This window comes from Globicephala melas, chromosome 14, assembly GCF_963455315.2.
Source record: "Globicephala melas chromosome 14, mGloMel1.2, whole genome shotgun sequence".
NCBI lineage: Eukaryota > Metazoa > Chordata > Mammalia > Artiodactyla > Delphinidae > Globicephala > Globicephala melas.
The window spans coordinates 79,404,196-79,422,060 of NC_083327.1; the positions used below are offsets into that span (position 1 = coordinate 79,404,196).

At 53.8% G+C, this 17,865-nt stretch overlaps 1 protein-coding gene across 6 annotated transcripts in view; it reads left to right on the forward strand.

The window, feature by feature from the left end:
- The window catches only part of SYNJ2 (synaptojanin 2), a 100,046-nt gene that overhangs the window by 29,105 nt on the left and 53,076 nt on the right, over positions 1–17,865 (forward strand). For 5 of the 6 annotated variants that reach the window (XM_030853052.2, XM_060283876.1, XM_060283875.1 and 2 more), the window contains exons 2-4: positions 3,821–3,907; positions 12,776–13,046; positions 16,749–16,974. In XM_030853052.2, the coding sequence (XP_030708912.2) occupies positions 3,821–3,907; positions 12,776–13,046; positions 16,749–16,974 (584 nt within the window). Of the gene's footprint in view, positions 1–3,534; positions 3,640–3,820; positions 3,908–12,775; positions 13,047–16,748; positions 16,975–17,865 lie in introns of those variants that run through there. The other variant, XM_060283879.1, reaches the window with a different exon arrangement.

Sequence of the window (17,865 nt, forward strand, 5' to 3'; positions counted from 1 at the left end):
CTTCCCTGCTCCCTTCTTCTCCTTAGCTCATATCACTGTCTGTATTGTGCTACGGATCTGATCTGTCCCCCTCGGCAGGAAGCTTGTGTGGTTCCTGGCACCGAGTAGGTGCCACCGCTCCACCACCTTTGTGGCAGCCTCGTCAGTGCCGCGGCTCCCGGCTCCCAGCCCCGCCGGGTTGGCCTCCACTGTCATCGCTCATCCGTTCATGACATGTGTCCCTTCTTTGCCGCTGCCCAGCGTCTGCCTCGGCTGACTCTGGCGTAGGTGGGTTGGGGTCTGTTTGGATCCCTGCTGGGTCCCTGTGCCTGGGACAGTGCCAGCCGCATTTGGCTCTCAGATACATGCCCACTGAACGAACGGCTGAATCCCTGGGCAAGAGGTGGACGAGGATGAGGGTGGGAGTGTAAACGAGAGGACTTTCTGGAAAGTCATGGCCAATGTGGGGGCGGGGAGGGGGGATGTGGGTGGGGGAAGCAAAAACATTCTCACATGGAAAAACCTACCGGAAATGCAAAAAAGTGTGGAAGACAGGCGTAGTCTATTTTTGAGACATTAAGTAAGGAAGGACAGAAGTTGCCAACGGGCAGATCAAATACGGTCTGCAGAGGTGTGCAGCCCACACGGTGCTTAAAATAAATCTGGACTGGTTGCCAACACTGAAAAATCAGAAGTATCCTATTTCTCTTGAAAAACTGGAGGCTTGCTGGCGTTGTGCTGGCCTGTCCTCCTGGGGTAACAGGGTGGGAACGGACCGTGAGCCCCCATCAGCAGGGGCGTGTGTCCTCTGGTCGCCCAGGGCCCCTCCAGCAGCTTCACTCGTTCATTACCTGCCTGAGGCCTGTATGTATCTGATTTGTGAGCTCCCTCTTGAAGAGCAAAATGGATTTCTTCTTCCTTCGACACTAAGTGAGGAAACAGTTATTTGGGGCAGGCGGCATGTTGGGCAGTTTTAGAACAGGCTGCCTGGGAGGCCAGGCCTCCGGCAGTGCTGCAGGTGGGGCTGTGAGGGCCGCGAGGGGGCCTGCGTCACAGGGATGGGACGCATCCTGCTTCCACGTTGCAGGGGTCAGAAGGGGCCTCGGAGAGGAGGGCGTGGAGAAAAGGAGAGACGGTTTGCCGGGAGTCTGGGCTTTAAGAGGGTACCCCGGAATGTGACCTTATTTGGAAATAGGGTCATTGCAGGTGTAATTCGTTAGGTTGAATTGAGGTCATCCTGGAGGGGGCCCCAAATCCGGTGTGATGGGTGTCCTTACAAGAGGAGAGAGACACAGAGCCACACGGGGAGAAGACAGCCAAGTGACGATGCAGGCAGGGGTTGGAGTGACGCAGCGGCAAGCTGAGGAAGGCCAAGATGGATGGCCACCGCCACAAGCCAGGACAAGGCGAGAGGACCCTCCCCGGGGGCCTCCAGAGGAAGTGTGGCCCGCTGACACCTTGCTTCCAGACTTCCAGGCTCCGGAACCGAGAGCTGAGAAAGTTCGATGTTTCAGGCCACCTGGTTGGTTTACCGTCAGTCTGTTTGTGGTGGAGCAAAAGCATCTCCCAGGACTGTCACGTGCACTAAGGTCGTGACCTGCCATGTGAACCACGTGTGAACGTCGGGGATAATGGTGTTGATTATATATTCAGGAGTCAATCATTTACAGGATTTGAATGGGACAAAGTGGCCTGGTGGCGTTGTGCTTCTTTGTTTTTAAAATAGGATGAAAAGTCTTTTTTGTTTGTGTTTGTTTAATTTTCCCAGCGCAGGGGTGGGGGACATGGTGTGCGGGCTTGTCCTCTGTGATCCAGCAGGGCAAGGGGTCAGTCTGTTTCCACGGCTTCTCCTGAAGCCCTGTTCCCACCTCTGAAGTGTGGATTTGACCACATTAACTTTGGCTGGCAGTTTCCCGGGGTTTTGTTTATTCAGTCGGGACTATTTGCAGAGGTGCATGAATGCACAAAGACCACCATGTTTTAGGGTCAGCAAAGTGAGACCCAGATGATACTCCGGCTTCAGGGTTCTGTTCAAAGGCTTTGTAAGTCTCTGAGGGTTAAAATATGACTTTTTCGTGTCAGAATTATTCTCTTGCATTGAGCAACTTGTCCCCCGAGGTGAGGACCAGGCCTCTCCCTGGTTAGACTGGGAGACACCATGCGTGGCCCCGAACAGGGCCTGCAAGGGGCAGTTCGCTTCCATCTGTGGGGTTGGGATTTCACAGGCTTTACCTGTCCTAGGGCTTCACGTGTCCTAGAGCAGGGAGCAGGCCACTTCTAGGAGGGCTCCATGGCCCAGGGCCCAGGGCCCGTCCCTTAATGGCGGGTTTGTCACCACCCTGGGCAGAGAATAGACTCGGGGAGGAGAGGCTCCAGGAACTGGGTTGTATCCATCTGGGGCCCCTCGGATGTCCACACCCTAATCCCCAGTTCCTGTGAAAGTTACTACACGTGGCAGAAGGGGCTTTGCAGATGTGATTACGTTAAGGGCCTTGAGATGGGAGATTGTTTGGGGTCATCTGGGGGCCCAGTGTACTCACAACGGTCCTTAACAGATGGAAGAGGGAGGCAGGAGAAGGAGAGAGAATGAGGTATGAAGATGGAAGCAGATATCAGAGTGATGCGATTGCTGGCTTTGGAGAGTAAGGAAGCAGCCAGTAGCCAAGGACTGCAGGGGACTCTAGAAGCTGCAAAAGGCAGGGGGATGGCTTCTCTTCTAGGGCCTCCAGAGGCAACCCCATCCTTTTGACCTCTCGATTTTAACCGATTTTAACCCGGTGAAACCCATTTCAGAGACTTCGGACAAGCAGAATTATAAGATCACAAATTTGTCTTGGGCCACTGAGCATGTGGTGGGTCATTTGTTACCGCGGCGGTGGAGACTAATACATCATTCCACCGCCTCCCAGCCGTCCCGCATCCTCTGCGGCAAGTCGATGGAGTCGGCAGGGCTATGGTAGTTACCTTCAGGTTACTCTTCTCCCTGATCCCCCCCACCAAAAAAAAACCTAATCAATTAGAAAAATTCACATGACCATTGGAGGAAAATGTCATTTATTGAACTGGTTTTTAACCCTATAACTTAACCATGTAACTCCTTGGAGATTCTGATGAAAATTATGGATCTAAGCCTCTTCTGAGAAAGGGGTACAAAGGCCTGGCCCCTGTAACAGCCAACGGCATCTCCAGTGGCGTCTGTGGCATCATCGTCAAGGTTCAGGGCTCCCTGCTTCTAACAGCCTTTCTCTCTGTCAGTTTTTCTGCCTTCGCTTTTGCACCGGGCTGGGTCTCGCCCTGGGCGTTCCCAGTAACTGCTGAAGACCCGGGGCCTCTGTTCATCAGCCTGCCTTGGGGTTCACTGGCCCCAGGCCTCCTGCTTAGCCCCCATGTGTTAGCTGGTCCCTGGGGGCAGGTGGGCACTTGAACAACGCAGCCTCCGGTGGACGATAGTTAAGAAGGACGGTCCTCCCCATCAGGGAGTGATGACTCACTGCTGTTCCTGAGCATGTGGACTGCGGCGCAGAGGGACGGGGCCGGCCTGCAGCAACTGGCCCGGGCTCGAACCCTCACACTCACGTCTGCCAGCCGGGGACTCCCCTCTGCCTCTCCAGCCCGCAGGCAGCTGTCGGAGCTTCCAGAGAGCAAGCTTTTGGTGGGGAGGTCTGAGTTACTGCAGCTCAGTGATTTGCTGATCCTCAGACCTCCACAAATATTACTTGGGGCCGAGCTATTGTCTCTGCGTTTTCTTTTCCGAGTGGGTGGGAGCTGCATTGGAAGCTGCAGTGAATGAACTCCAACAGGAGGCTCAGCTGATGCTGTCTGTGCTGTGTTTCTTCCCCAGCTCCAGAAGAAAAGGAGGTCATTAAAGGCCAGTATGGAAAGCTCACTGATGCTTATGGCTGCCTGGGGGAGCTCAGGTTGAAGTCCGGTGAGTACCCACTCCGAGGGGCAGCAGCTGTCAGACCCCCCTGGCTAGATAGATTTCTGGTGCCGGGCAGAGCCTCTCTTATGTTAGTGTGGAAAGACTGTGGGATTTAGGCGTTCTATTTTAACTGTTATCATCCTTTAAAATGTTTCTTTCGCCGAGCCAGCTCCTCTGGGCAGGAGGTCCAGGTGAGCGCAGCCTGGTCCTGCCAGGGATGCTTCGTGCCCTGGCTGCAGAGGAAGCTCACCTTCATCGCGTGCCCACCAGGATCTAAGGTTTTCCAGCCTGGTCTGGAGGTGGAGGGCTCAACCCAGGGGCTTGTTTGTTGTTTACAAGAGATCTGTGTTCCAGACCGGGTGGCGGTCAGAGGCCCGGAGCCCCTGGACTTGCTGGGTGTGTCTTGAGGGAGAGGAGCTGGGACGGCGCGTTGTTGGCTAGGAGAGAAAAGCCACCAGCACCTGACTGTCGGGCACCAAGGGTGGGTGTGAGCGAGAGCAACGGAAAGAGCTTCAGAGCTGGGCTGTGTAGTGTGACTAGAAGGGACCGAGAATTACAGGAGCAAGTGGGCATCCTGCTCGGCGTGATACTCGAGGGGCGGAGCCGTAGGCTGGGGTGGGGTGCCACCGCCTCCGTGTGGGACCCCTGGCTCACCTCTGCGCTCCTAGACCTCTTGGGAGCCCTGGTGCACTTCTGGGGCTGCAGCCCCCGTGTCCTTCCTCCCCTCTCGGCTGCCTCATTTACAGCTGAGTGTCTCCGAGGACTTACGGGGCCAAGACCAGAAGAGGCTGTGAGTTCACCAAACGCAGGCTCTTCCCGAGCTGAGCGCGTGCATCTCCACGTCCACGGAGCAGCTGTTTTCCTGGATTGAGGATTTTGAAAGCTGACAGAACAGCCCTGTTGTTTGCTGTTACTTTTCTGGTCTTTTCTTTAGTGGGATGTTTTTTTTCTGAACTATGATGATGACATTGATCATCTCCCAACAGTGTTTAGGAAAAGCATTCAGTACCCTCGTGACAAAATGCACTTATTCAATGTCTATTTTGTGCCAATGGCTGAGTATACATTAGATTCTTTAATCCTAAAAACAAGTCAGTGTGATACGGCATCTTTATCCTCGTTTTCAGTAAAGGAAACAGACTCAGAGGGTAAAAGGAGCTTGCCTAAGAAGCTTAGGTAGGATTCAAACCTGGATCTAGCTGCCTCCAGACCCTTGTTTTTTTCATGAAGATGTGCTGCCTGCCAAGGGTTTCTGCAGATTTTTTCCCCTGCAGCAGTTTTTTTTCTGAGGTTATGAAAAATTCCTGTGGCCTTTCCTCAGTCATGAGGATATGAGGATGACAGCTAACCTTACATGGTGCTCACTCTGAGCTAGCACTGTTTTAAGTGTTTAAATTTATTAACTCAGCTCTCCCAACAACCTATGAGGTAGGGACTGTGACCGACCGAGAGCTTAAGCGTTGTATTTCATCTATGCTGTGACACAGTTTTTATATTACAACACCTGGACATTTAAGATATGTTACAGTTGTTGGCATCCTAGTTATACTTGGCAACATTCTTCCTGTACATAAATTAATGGTCCATTTCTCATATGTCACTAGCCCGAAGTCGGGCAGTCCTCAAGTGGCGACTGGGGTTTAAACTCTTGCTTTCTGGCTACAGCGGCTTCCTTCAACCACTAGGCTGTTCTGTCCTGGAAGGAACAGAAAGGCTGAGATTTCAAGGCCAGGAAGGCAGTACCTTCCCCACATCCCAGGGCAAAGCTTTTCTTCCTGGGCTATGATTTGAGGTCAGATCCAGGGAACTGGTCCTAACTGGGAAGGGTGGCAGCCCCCAGAGACATTGTCAGAGTGAGCCAGGGTGTCTGCGGGTGCCCAGCTGCAGCAGGCTCATCCCGGGGCAGGGAGTGGAGGGAGGTGACCAACTCCTAAAGCTGCCCTGGGCAAGGCCATCCTCCCCGCCTGCAGCCCTCCACCCTCCCCCGAGGGGTGAGTGAGCACAGCCTCTGGTCCCCAGCCCCCATTTCTGGTGTCCTCTGAATCCCCTCAGCCCTGCCCACCAGTGTCACCCTGCAGGGTGGGCTGTGAAGGTCCCCGAGCATGGTGAGAATGCGTTTGACTTTTGGAATGTCAGGATTATTCGGCCTTTCTCAACACATTTCTGAAAGTGCCCAGGGTATCTGAAGGATGGAAGGATTGGGCCTTGTTATCGAGTTTTTCAAATTCCCTTTGGCTACACTGAGGAGTGTTTGGCTTTAACTTGAATTTCTTTTCCCACTGCAAGTCCCCACCCCAGGACTATGGTCTGTTTTGTTTTTTTCCCCCACCTGTGGAGGGTGTCAGCAGCACAGAGTGAAATTCCAACTTTCATTTGCTACGGAGACAACCAGCCCGAGTGGGAGTCGGCCGCCCCTTTTGATTTTCTTAGGCTGAAGGCCTCTGTACAAAGAGAGAGACTTCCCCTCAGGCTCTTAACTTGGGGCAGTTGTTCAGTTTCAATCTACCTCAGTGAAAATAGCCTTTTATGTTAGAAATTAAGAAACATATACAGGTTTGTAGATTTTCGTGGAGAGCCAAAGTCCCTCCTTCCTCTCTGAAATGGCAGCAGGAAGCGGGTGGAGCCCCCGCAGTAAGCCCCGGAGCTGGGCTTCCTGACACATACACAGTACAAAGCATAGAAAGTGAGAGTATAGCTATGGAAAGAATTTATCCCAATGATTATAGGGATTTAACTCCCTTTTCACCTAAGCTCTCAAGGCCTCCCTATTTCATAGCCTCAGGAGTTGAAGAAATTGAGGTCTCTAATGAATTGTGTCTCCTGGAGTTGTGCAGTGCACAGCCTGTGAAACTGTACATGCCCGTCCTGTAAACCTCCTGCCAGATAGCCCTCCTCAAATCTAGTTTCGGCTTCTCAACAGACTGATCTGAGTTAATTTAATTTCTAATTTCCTCTAAAAGCAGGAAAACTGCCTCAAGTCTATCTTACATAGTTCTGAAGGGGCTTACATGAGAGAATGAACATGGACTGAACTTGGGTACTGAGTGTTGGGGGAGGCTGTCCTGCAGGGGGTGGGTCTTTCTGGGAGAACTAGGTATGTGGCCCAGGCTGAGTGCCTTCCGGTCAGGGACTCCTGGTGGTGGTTAGTCTGCCCAGGCCAGTCGAGGGCTGACTTCTCTGGGCAGTCACCGCAGAATGGAACGTCTCTGGAGAGGGAATTTTGAGTCTCTGAGCCTTTGAGATTCGGGGAAGGCCGTGTCCTCCAGCAAGTCTTGAAAGGGGATGGCCATCAGTTGTAATAATTTATTTTAATCCTTACACCCAGTGGTGTGCTCTCCACTGTTTGACTTCCAGCTCTCTGGGGGGAACTCCCTGACAGGCCGCGTTTGCCAATTTCTGTGGTGTAAGTGCACCCACCGCGGCTGACTTCAGGCCAGTGTGGAATTGGGCTGTGATGTGCTCCGCTGGCTCCCGGGAGCTGGTGAAAGCTGCCAGCGCACCGCTGCCTTCACTGCTCTCATCTTTTTGGCAGGGAAGGATAAAGAGGTACTTGAGATGAGCAGGTGGATACAGATCATTAGAATTCTGAGCTCGTTGGTAAGGGGTAGGGGCGGGAGCTCCGGGCTCCTCCGGCCGCAGCTCATCACTTCACAGCTGGGGAAGCCTAGGCTCCCTGAGTCCCATGTTCACGGATCTGAGAGTATCCTCTACAAGCAGACGAGTAGGTAGGACAGTTTGTAGGCACCCAGGGTTGAGATCAGTACGCACCTGGCTGGGGAGAGAACTCCGAGGCCGAGCAAACACAGAGAAAACCCGGCACAGAAAATGCCCAGCCTTGTCCCTGAATGAACCATTGTGTCTGCCCCTGACTCATCGGGACTCCAGCGCCCGCCCTTCCCAGCCAGATGATGGACGACGGGTGGCCACAGAGGAGGCTCGGACCCTGGCACTGCAGGGGTCGGGGTTTCTCCTGGGCAGCTCTGACTTGGAGCTGGGCTTTGGGGGAGAGGATTTCTACATCGATATTGAGGTTTTGGAGGCTTTTTAAAATTGGGGTAAAATATTCATAAGATAAAATTTACCATTTTAAGCAGTTTTAAGCGTACAGGTCAGTGGCATGAAGGACATTCACGTTGTTGTGCAACCGTCACCACCATCCGTCTCTTGAACGTTTTTCATCTTCCCAGACTGAAGCCCTGTCCCCGTGAACAAGTATATATATCGAGTTGGTTGCATTCCGTTGCCCCACGCTGCACACTCAGGCTGCCTCTGTGTGCGGGTGTGACCTCTCCTGGTTGTGGTGTGTCTTTTTGGCCTGTGACCCATTTCTTGCCCTCACCCCCTCCTCACCTGACTCTGGCCGGCAACCTCTCACCCAGGCATGGTCTTGCTTGGGCCAGAGCACTGGAATCAGAGTGTTGGAGCTGGAAGGGACGGGGAGCCCATCTGGTGCCCAGAGAGGGCCTGGGACTTGTCTGAGGCCCCAGAGGCCATTGGAGGCGTGCAGAGCCCAGAGCCCCATCTTCTGAGGCCAAGGCAAGCTTGGCTTTTGTCTTTGCCTTGCTACAAGGCCCTAACTGGTTTCAAGCCCCTGGACTCAGCCTTGACTAATGACTTCTGAGACATCCCCACCCCCGTCCCAGGCCCAGTTTACTTCTGGGCCGTGAGAAAATTGATCCTGGGTTACTGGAAACACAGCTTGGATCCCGTGCTCAAGGTGACGGCAGAGGGGATTTCTCACACGCCGGGGTGGGGGGCGGGGTGGCGCGTCCCACCGGCCTCACTTTTACCCCTAGAGACGCCTTCTGTGTGGGATCACAGGCTAACAGCATCCTCACGGTACCACCCCCAACCCCTGTCTCCTGCAGTGCATGAGAGCACAGGGGCTGTTACACAGATGGGTAGACGGGGTGATGCCAGGGCTGGAGTGACCCCTGCCAGGCTGAGCAGGCCGGGCAGGTCCCCCTCCTGGAGGGACGGAGGCCTAGGGCTGTTCTTCTGGGGGTCACAGAGACAGTCCACAGTGCAGGACATGGTTAGATCTGAGGAGAACAGTTTCCAAGCCCTCCTCTCCTTCCAGGAATCGGTTTGCCTAAACATGTCCTGTGATGAGGGGCCAGTTTCTCACCCTCTCTGTTCCATCCACAGCCACCTGTCTGCTCTCTTACCTTTCCCCTGCCCGGAATCTCACTGTGGTGAGCTGCTTCAGAAGTAAATGCCTCTAGGGTGCCAAACACAGGGACAGTTCAGAATACTGTCAGCAGTTGAGGAAGCCAGTCACCTCAATGACTAGGTAGCAGATTTGTTGACAAGCCAGATGATAGTCAGTTGTTTGCCTTCCACAAAATGGAAGTAGTTGGGGCATCAGCTGACAGCATTAACAGTAGCTTTGTTGATAGAGTATTGTGATTTCTTTTTCTTTAACGTGTAGCTCAGAAGGATTTTGAAGGGTTGAGTGACATTTCTATAATGAAGCTCTTTCTGTTCCCACCTATTAATGTAAACGAGGTCTCTTAGTGTTTACTGCTATAAAAATGGAAAATAGAACTAGACTTGCTATAGAATCTACTGATAGTTTCATTCCATCAATAAATAATATTTATCCACGAACTGTAAGTCCCATCCATCCCATTAAGAGAAGCCTTTCCGACAAATCTTTACTTTTTCTATTAAACAATTATTTAACAAAAATGTTTCGTTTACATCGTTTGACCAATCGTGTACTAAACATCATTGCCTGAGTGATAACTCAAGCCAAAAGCCACTCTTTTTGGAGACGTGGAGCTGCAGAATCAAATTGCTGTACAATATGGTCAGGTGAAGCACAAAATGTTACATTAGGATGAAGCTCTGTGGGGAGAGTGGACTGGAAATAGGAGGGAAAATCCCGTCTGTTAAAGAAGATCTTGTTCATGGATTCCTTTAAACAATAGATGATGAGAGTACGAATCACCGTCTAGATTCCACCGGGTGCTGGTAAAGAGGCCCACGACGGTTTTACGTGTCAGCATTTAGCACATGATGGAAAATGTATCACAACCATTTAAACTAATAGCGAACCCTTCTGGTGTCAATTTGAAAATGAGCGAGAGGTGCATTGGTCAATCACAGTTCTTAGAGAGACAACAGCCGAAGTTGTTGAAGGCCGCTGGACCTTATGGCCAGATGGAGCCTGGGCCAAGGTGAGACCCACGTTTGCATCTTGGTCCAACACAGACCAGCTGTGCACCGGGCGGGTGATTCAGCTCCCCGGGGACAGTCTCTTGTGTCAGATAGCAGCGCTGTTAGGCAGGTTGGCCATACTTCTGCAAGGACACGGTTAAGAGCACCGGCTCTGGAACCAGACTTGGCTTGAGTATCTTGCCCGGGTGGGATAGCCAGAAAGTGGATTTGAATCCCACCTCCCCGCTGTGCCACCTCGGGCAGGCTACTCACCCTCCCTGTGCCTCTGTCTCCCTTCCTTTGAATGGGGCTAAAAATTGTACCTCCCTCATGGGGGTGCTGGGAGGAAGTGTGTGGAATGGTGCCCGGCACACGGTAAGCATCGCCCTGAGGATTAACTGTCGCTAAAGCATCTGCTTCCCGCGTGCTCCCACACGGTGGCTCTTCTTATTCTTCACCCTCTCCTGAGCCCCTCGTCCCAGGACTCGGGAGCCCGACGCCTCGGTGGCGGCGGCCCCTTCCCTTTGCTCTCATATATTTCAAGAGCCTTTTCACGCCTGCAGTTGCATGCCCGCCCCACGCCTCCCCAGGGCCACTGCCCTGCGCAGGAAGTGCGTGCTGTCTTCGGAGCACCCTGGAACTCTTGCCAGGGACTCGGCCCCCCGACGCAGAGGCTGTTGAGGAAATGGTACCAGAAACCCACTTCATGACTCGGAGGGAGAGACGTAAAGTAGAATTTTCCGTGCCGCCCCTGGAACCCACCCCCTCCAGGGTCTAATCTTGGGCTCGCAGCCTAGCCCACCGGGCTGTCCTCTGGCCACTGCAAGGGGACAGTTCTCGAACTCTGCTTCACCCCGTGCCGAGCCCACCGGAAGAGGCAGGTGGGATGCGTGGGCCTTGGTTCTAGGCTGGGGTAGTATTTGTATTTGTGAGGCTGAAATTTGAGGATGTCAACCCCACATAAACCCCACCTGTCTTCCAGAAACGACGCCTGTTCTGCTTAAGAAACTCAGCCCCCTGACACCTGGCACTGTCCACAGCATAACTGCCTTATTCTTGTTGTTTCAAAATGATTTCCTGATCATGTGACTGGAGACGTGGGATACGAGCCAGTATGGTTGCCTATTGTATGTGACCCCCGACCCCCGGTAGGCCTGGTACGAGTGGTGACCTATTTATCAAATGAAGGGCTCTTTAATAAAAACCGGATGTTACCCGACCCCCAGCAGGACTCTTTTTCTCATTCAGTGTGAGGAAGGAGCCTAGCATAAGTGAGCAGTGGAGTTGGCAGTCTTAGGGGTCTTAGCAAAGTGTCCAGAGATCTAAGGACGCTGACCACCATTGCTCTGGATAATGACCACTGAACATTTGGAGTAGATCTGGGTGGGATCGGGTCCTTTAAACCTCAGTAGGCTGGGAGGAGTGTGCTCTGGACCAGAATCACACCAGCCCCTAAAGGCTCGTTACCCAACTTATCTCCTGGGCCTTCTCCTGAGAAAGGGGACTATGGGGCAGTGTCCCCACTGTCTCCAGAGTAAAGCATTGCCTTGGAACAGAAAACAGCCATGGATGGTGTGGTGGCATCCCCGGAGAGGGGTGTGTCCTCCTCCTGGCAGTGGGGTCCGCACTGGTTGGGGTAACCTTTCACCGGGGGAGGGGAGGCTCGAGCTGCTCTCTCATTGGCCTATTTAGGAAGTGTTCGTCAAACACTTGCCGTATGCAATGCCAGGATGCTGGGATATGACAACCAAACAGAGCCCTGCCCTTAAGGAACCCCCAATCTACTGGGGGACACACGCAGGGAAGGAGGCTGTTAGCTTTGTGTGTGACGAGGGCTACCACTTAGCCCTTAGAAGGGACACCCAGCAGTGTCTTGGGAGAGCAGGGAAGCCTCCCTGGAGGAGGTGCTGCCGACCTCACCCCAGGAGGGCGGAGAGGAGTTCTCCTGGGAAGGGGTCTGGGTAGAGGCATTGGGAAGGCTCTTGCTGGTCTAGAGGCTGAGGGTGGGAAGGTGATTGGGGAGGGAGTTGAGGAAGGCCTCGCTGGCAGAGGCCCAGGGGTGCAAGGGCGCATTTGAGGAGCTGCAGAGACGGCCTGTAAAAGCTGCTGGACCCTGCGCGCTGTGTGTGGGAAGGGGCAGGAGGTGGGCAGGAGTGGCTCGGACCTCCCAGATGTTCCCACTTCAGCCCTGTGGGCAAGTGGGAGCCTGGAAGGATTTCAGCAAAGGAGGAGGTCTGCGATCAAGCGGGTTTGGGAGGCCGCTCCAGCGATGGAGCTTGGAGGACTGACTCCGGCTGGGGCCCTGAGGATTCGTGGGGAGGGTGGATTTGAGAGGCTTGAGGTGTGGGGCTGGGAAGGCTCCAGGCAGACTCTGGAGGGCAGCAGGACCACCTGGGCTTGGTAAGCGCAGCCTGCTGGCCCGGCCCCAGAGGCCTGGGTGGTGCCGAGAACTCACATTTCTAACAGGCTGCAGGTGACGCTGCCGCTGCTGGACAGGGGCCGGGCTCTGGAACCACGGCTCCAGGCTTCGGGCTCAGGTGACAGGGCGGACCCCTGAGCCACGGAGTTTAGGAAGGCGAGGTCTGGGGGATGCAAAGGCGAGAACAGGAAGTTGCGTGGTTGCAGCCGAAAGCCCGGCTGCCCATCACCCGCGTCACCGCCCGCCGCTCTGCCGCCCGTGATCCTCAGCCCCCACGTCTCACTCCCTTCCAGGTGGCACCTCCCTGAGCTTCCTGGTTTTGGTGACGGGCTGCACATCTGTGGGCAGAATTCCAGAGGCCGAAATCTACAAAATCACCGCCACCGACTTTTACCCACTTCAGGAAGAGGCCAAGGAGGAGGACCGCCTCACAGCCTTGAGGAAGATCCTCAACTCAGGGGTCTTCTACTTCTCGTGGCCCAACGATGGGTCTTGCTTCGACCTCACTGTCCGGGCACAGAAGCAGGGCGATGACAGCTCCGAGTGGGGCAACTCCTTCTTCTGGTGAGGCCCTGGGGCCCGGGCTCTCCTGCCCACAGCTGACATGGAGGGCGGGCTCCGATGGGCGCCTGCATCCTTGATCTCCACTTCGCATCATCCCCGGCACCTCGGTCACCTGTGAGAGCTGTGATCTGTGCCCGCTCACTCTCCGCACAATGAGAGGCGAACAAGCCCCACTCCCCACCAGGGGTCGGGGAGGGTGTTCAACATGGTTTAATGCAGACTTAGGAAGGAAAATCTGCTCCATAAGTAAAGAGCACAAGTGGCAGCATCTCTCGGTTTCTCCCAAGTGCCTGGGCCTGTGCTCAGTGCTTCCCTGGCCCCTGGGCCCCTCAGTTCTCCTGGTTATCCTCCAGCCTACAGACATTTACCACCGACATTTCTAAAGCACTGTTCTAAGTTCTCTGGGGGTCATAACTCACGTAATCCGCATAGTAACCAATGAGGTAGGGTCTGTTATCCCCATTTTACAGGTAAGGAGACTGAGGCTTGAATAACAGAGGGAATTTGAACCCAGGCATCTGGCTCCAGATCCCACGCTGTTAATCACGAAACCAAACCAGTTGTATCAACGGCAAAACTGAGTCATCCTGCCAAGGTGGTGTGCAGTAGTGTGATAAGACAGACCAGAAGCCCAGGCAAAAGTGGTTGGGTTTCTGTATGTTTAGGGTCATCTGGGCGCTCCTTCAGGGACTAGCTAGTGTGGATGACCCTATAAATATGTAAATTATCTCCCTTTCTGGGCTCCAGGGGTCATGACCCTCACCAGTCCTGTGAAAGAGCCAGGGGGGTACAGCGATTCACATGCAATGGAGCTGTTCCCCTCAGATTTACCAGGAGATAAGAGTCAGTAGCAAAAGTGATGAAAATCCCGCTGTAGAAATTGTCCCAGTACACCTCACATGATGAGGCGTTCCTAGATTCCGTGTTGGCCTCTGGGGCTACCCCAGTTTCTAGCCCTGAGTCAGGACTGATGAGGCTTCTTTGTGCTCTTTATTTATTCATCCCTCCCTTACCCAAACAGAGGAGGTCATAGGTTTCCATCACCAGGTAAGTGTACTTAGCTTGGTGCTTGGACTCCCACGAGTGAGTTCCTGACTTCCATTTGGAGAAAGGGGGTTCGCCGTATCCTTCCATGTGTCCCCATACTCCCTGCCCCACCAAATCTTCTTAGGTTCTCTGGTTTTGTTGAGTTTGGGGGGCAGTAGCATGCTCAAACTTCAAGCGTGTGAGTCTCCTGCTGATCTTGTTAAAATGCAGATTTTGACGGAGCAGGGCTGGGCTGGGGCCCGAGACTCGGCATTTCTAGCAAGGAGCCAATGGTGACGCCATTGCTGCTGGTTTGAGGACCACACTCTGAGTAACAGGTGCAGGGGATGGTGTGTCTGTGAATCACTAGTTCCATTTTGCAGGTGCACGTGCCCCTGAAGGCAGCCAAGCTCAGGGACGCAGGGGCTGTGGGGTATGAGGGGTCTTTCTTAGGCCGGGGGCTCCTTTTCAGCTGGGACTGTCTGATGAGCCGAGGCTAGGGGTCTCAGAGGCTGTAACATTTGTTGGGTGCCTGGATTGCCCTTTGTACCTGCTCTTCTCAGGCCTCCTGATGCCAGCTCTGTGGTTGGAGATTTGAGACCCACAAAGAAGACAAAGCAGAGAATCACAGGGTGAAGGCGGAAGGGGCTTGGGGAGCGGGAGGCCCCAAGTGCACACTAGACTGTCTTGGGCTCTGGAGGTGCGAGGCTGCTGGGCCATCCCACACTCCAGGGCGTGGTGTTTGGGCTCAGGGCGGCACCCATGGAGCTGACCACAGCTGAGTCAGCCTCAGCTTGCGTGGTCACGGGCTTGATGGCCTGAACCCACCATTTGGGGTGCGGTGTTCAAGGTCTGAACCCACATCTGGAGTCAGATGGGGTCAGCGCTGAACGTGGCTGGTGTACAGCGGGGTGAAGGCATTTTTCTGGGCTGGTTACTGTTCCCCACCGATCGTTGCTTCCTAGTACCATCCAGTCCTGGAAGGAGACGCAGGCTGTTTTCCTTTGTAGGTTTGGGTTTCTTCCTTCAAGGATGTGAGCTGTCCTCCCACAGGGGATCAGGCCAGTGTGACTACAGACAGGATTATTTAGAGCTGTCTGTTTGGCAAACGGTTCCTTCTCCTGACCCCTAGTGACTGATGGCAGCCATAGCCGTGTGGCTGGAAGACCCTGGAATATTCTGGAGGCCTTCCTTTGATGCTGATTTCATATGAGGATGACTAAAGATGGTTTATCATCTGAATTTTAGAGAGGGTTTCAGAAGAGGGGAAGGTGTTTTTGTAAAGTAATGCTTCATGCTCATCATTCTTTAGGCAGACCAGCGCCCTGGTGTGAGAGGTCAGGCATGGCCCTGCTCCTGGGGCGGGGGGTGTCTCTTAGTGCCCACGCGGTCACGTCGGGGAGGCTGGCCTGAGAGCAGGGAGTGGCTGCCTCTTGCCACTTGGAGAAGCCGCCTGAGACGTCAGAGCTCACGGCACACTTCTCCAGAAAGGAGAGAGCTGCTTAGGGCAGGAATCGTGCTGCCTTTTTTAAACAAATAGGGCATTGTGACCTAGATTAGCTTGCTACCCTGTGGTGGTTCCTGCCTCCTGGGGAGCGTGTTAGGGGCCTCGGAACGGCACTGCTTGGGTCCCCTGGGTGAACTGTGTGGAGCCCGGAAGAAGCCTGAGGCCCGTGCACGCCCTCCGAGCCCCACTTCTCAGAGCAACCACTTGCCTGCTCAGTAAGCTCCAGTGGGCGCTGGGGAGGCCGAGCGAGTGAGAGATGAGAGCAGGGTGTGGCCATGCACAGGTGCAGCTGTCAAGGTAGGGCCTTCAGCAGGAGAGGCTCGGGGTGAAGAGCACAGCTCCAACTCCATGCTACCGCTTCCTGGCGCTGTGACCTTGCGCGAGTACTTCTCTTCTGTGCCTCAGTTTCTTCATCTGTAAAATGGGGTGAATGATAACACCTGGTACACAGGGCTGTTTCAAGGATGAAGTGAGTTGATCCGTCCCAAAGCACGTAGAACGGTGCTCGGTGCCCTTGATAAACGTTGGCCTTTATCCCCATGATTATCACCGTGGATGCCAGGGACCCAGAACAATCCACTGGGTATGGGGAGGAAGTACTAGAACTTTCATTAGGTTTTATGTTCCTCTCATCCCATTTATTTATCATCCATTGCTTTGTAATGCTCTCATTACATTCACCTTGTGGGACCTGAATATAATTTAAGTAAGCATGTAAGCATGCATATATTTAATTATTTTATGATTTGTCATGTTATCATTTATCACTATCCTGTCATCGTAAAGCATGATTAAATTTTTACTGATGGGATTCATTATCAAAAACTGCAGAGGCCACCAGTGTAAACAGAGGCTTCTCTGAGATTCCCTGAAAGGCCTGTGACTGACTCACACCTGTACCTGGATTCCATTCACTGATACTGACGCCTGGGAGTAGCTTCAGGAAAGGACTCCTAGCCCTTTCCTGCTGCACGTGTCTCCGTGGCCCTGCCGTTTGGGGTGTCTCGGAAGCACACGCACGTCCTAGGCTGTGTGTCCCGAGTGTGGAGTTCATGGGGAGTGTGCAGTGTGGGAAGGCAGCCCCTGGGCACCTCCCCGACTTGCTTTGGGCACGGTGTTCCCTCGAGGATGTGAGGCGGCCTGAACCGCTGTGGGGCTCTGTTTTGCAGGAACCAGCTGCTGCACGTGCCCCTGAGGCAGCACCAGGTGCGCTGCTGTGACTGGCTGCTGAAGGTCATCTGCGGGGTGGTGGCCGTCCGCACGGTGTACGCCTCTCACAAGCAGGCCAAGGCCTGCCTCGTCTCCCGTATCAGCTGCGAGCGCGCCGGTGCTCGCTTCCACACCCGAGGCGTGAACGACGACGGCCATGTGTCCAACTTCGTGGAGACGGAGCAGGTCAGTAGTGCCTAGGCCGGCCCGTGGCCCCCGCTGGTTCAGAGCAGAGGAACCTGTGCAAACTTGTTTCCGTTGGAGGCGGGGGTGCTGGAGGCGTTTTCGTGGCTCCTCGCTCTCCCAGGAGCACATAGGGCTCTGTTTGCAAATGTGGCCTCGGGTTTGCATGCTGTATCTTTTCTTTTAATACATTTATCTATTTACTTATTTATGTATTTTTGGCCGCGTTGGGTCTTTGTTGCTGTGTGTGGGCTTTCTCTGGTTGTGGCGAGCGGGGGCTACTCTTTGTCGCGGTGCGCGGGCTTCTCATGGCGGTGGCTTTTCTTGTTGTGGAGCACGGGCTCTAGACACGTGGGCTTCAGTAGTTGTGGCACACGGGCTCAGTAGTTTGTGGCTTGGGGCTTAGTTGCTCTGCGGCACGTGGGATCTTCCCGGACCAGGGCTCGAACCCGTGTCCCCTGCATTGGCAGGCGGATTCTTAACCACTGCGCCACCAGAGAAGTCCCTGCATGCTGTATCTTTTTTGATTCTCTTCTCACGCTGGAAAAGCGTTGCTTACCCAGGGGTATTTCCTAAAAAGAAGAAGGAATTTTTGCCGTGATATCACGAAGGGTGGTGGTTATTCAGAGAGCAGCTGACAAATGAACCAATAAGGTTTGAAAATCTTTTTAAGACAAAAGTAAGTAGCTGAATAATGGCAGGATGAGAGAAGGAAGTTATTTTTCATTCTAGATCCACTGAAGCTTCCTCCTGGAAGCAAGTCTTAGCAGCTGGGAGTTGTGAAACCTGCATGTGAGGCAGCAGCTCCGTGGAATAGAAACTTCTGCTTAATTTCTCATTGACTTTTTCCCCCCTAAATTCTGTTCTCATTCCCAGAGATGCTGTCCTTACAGC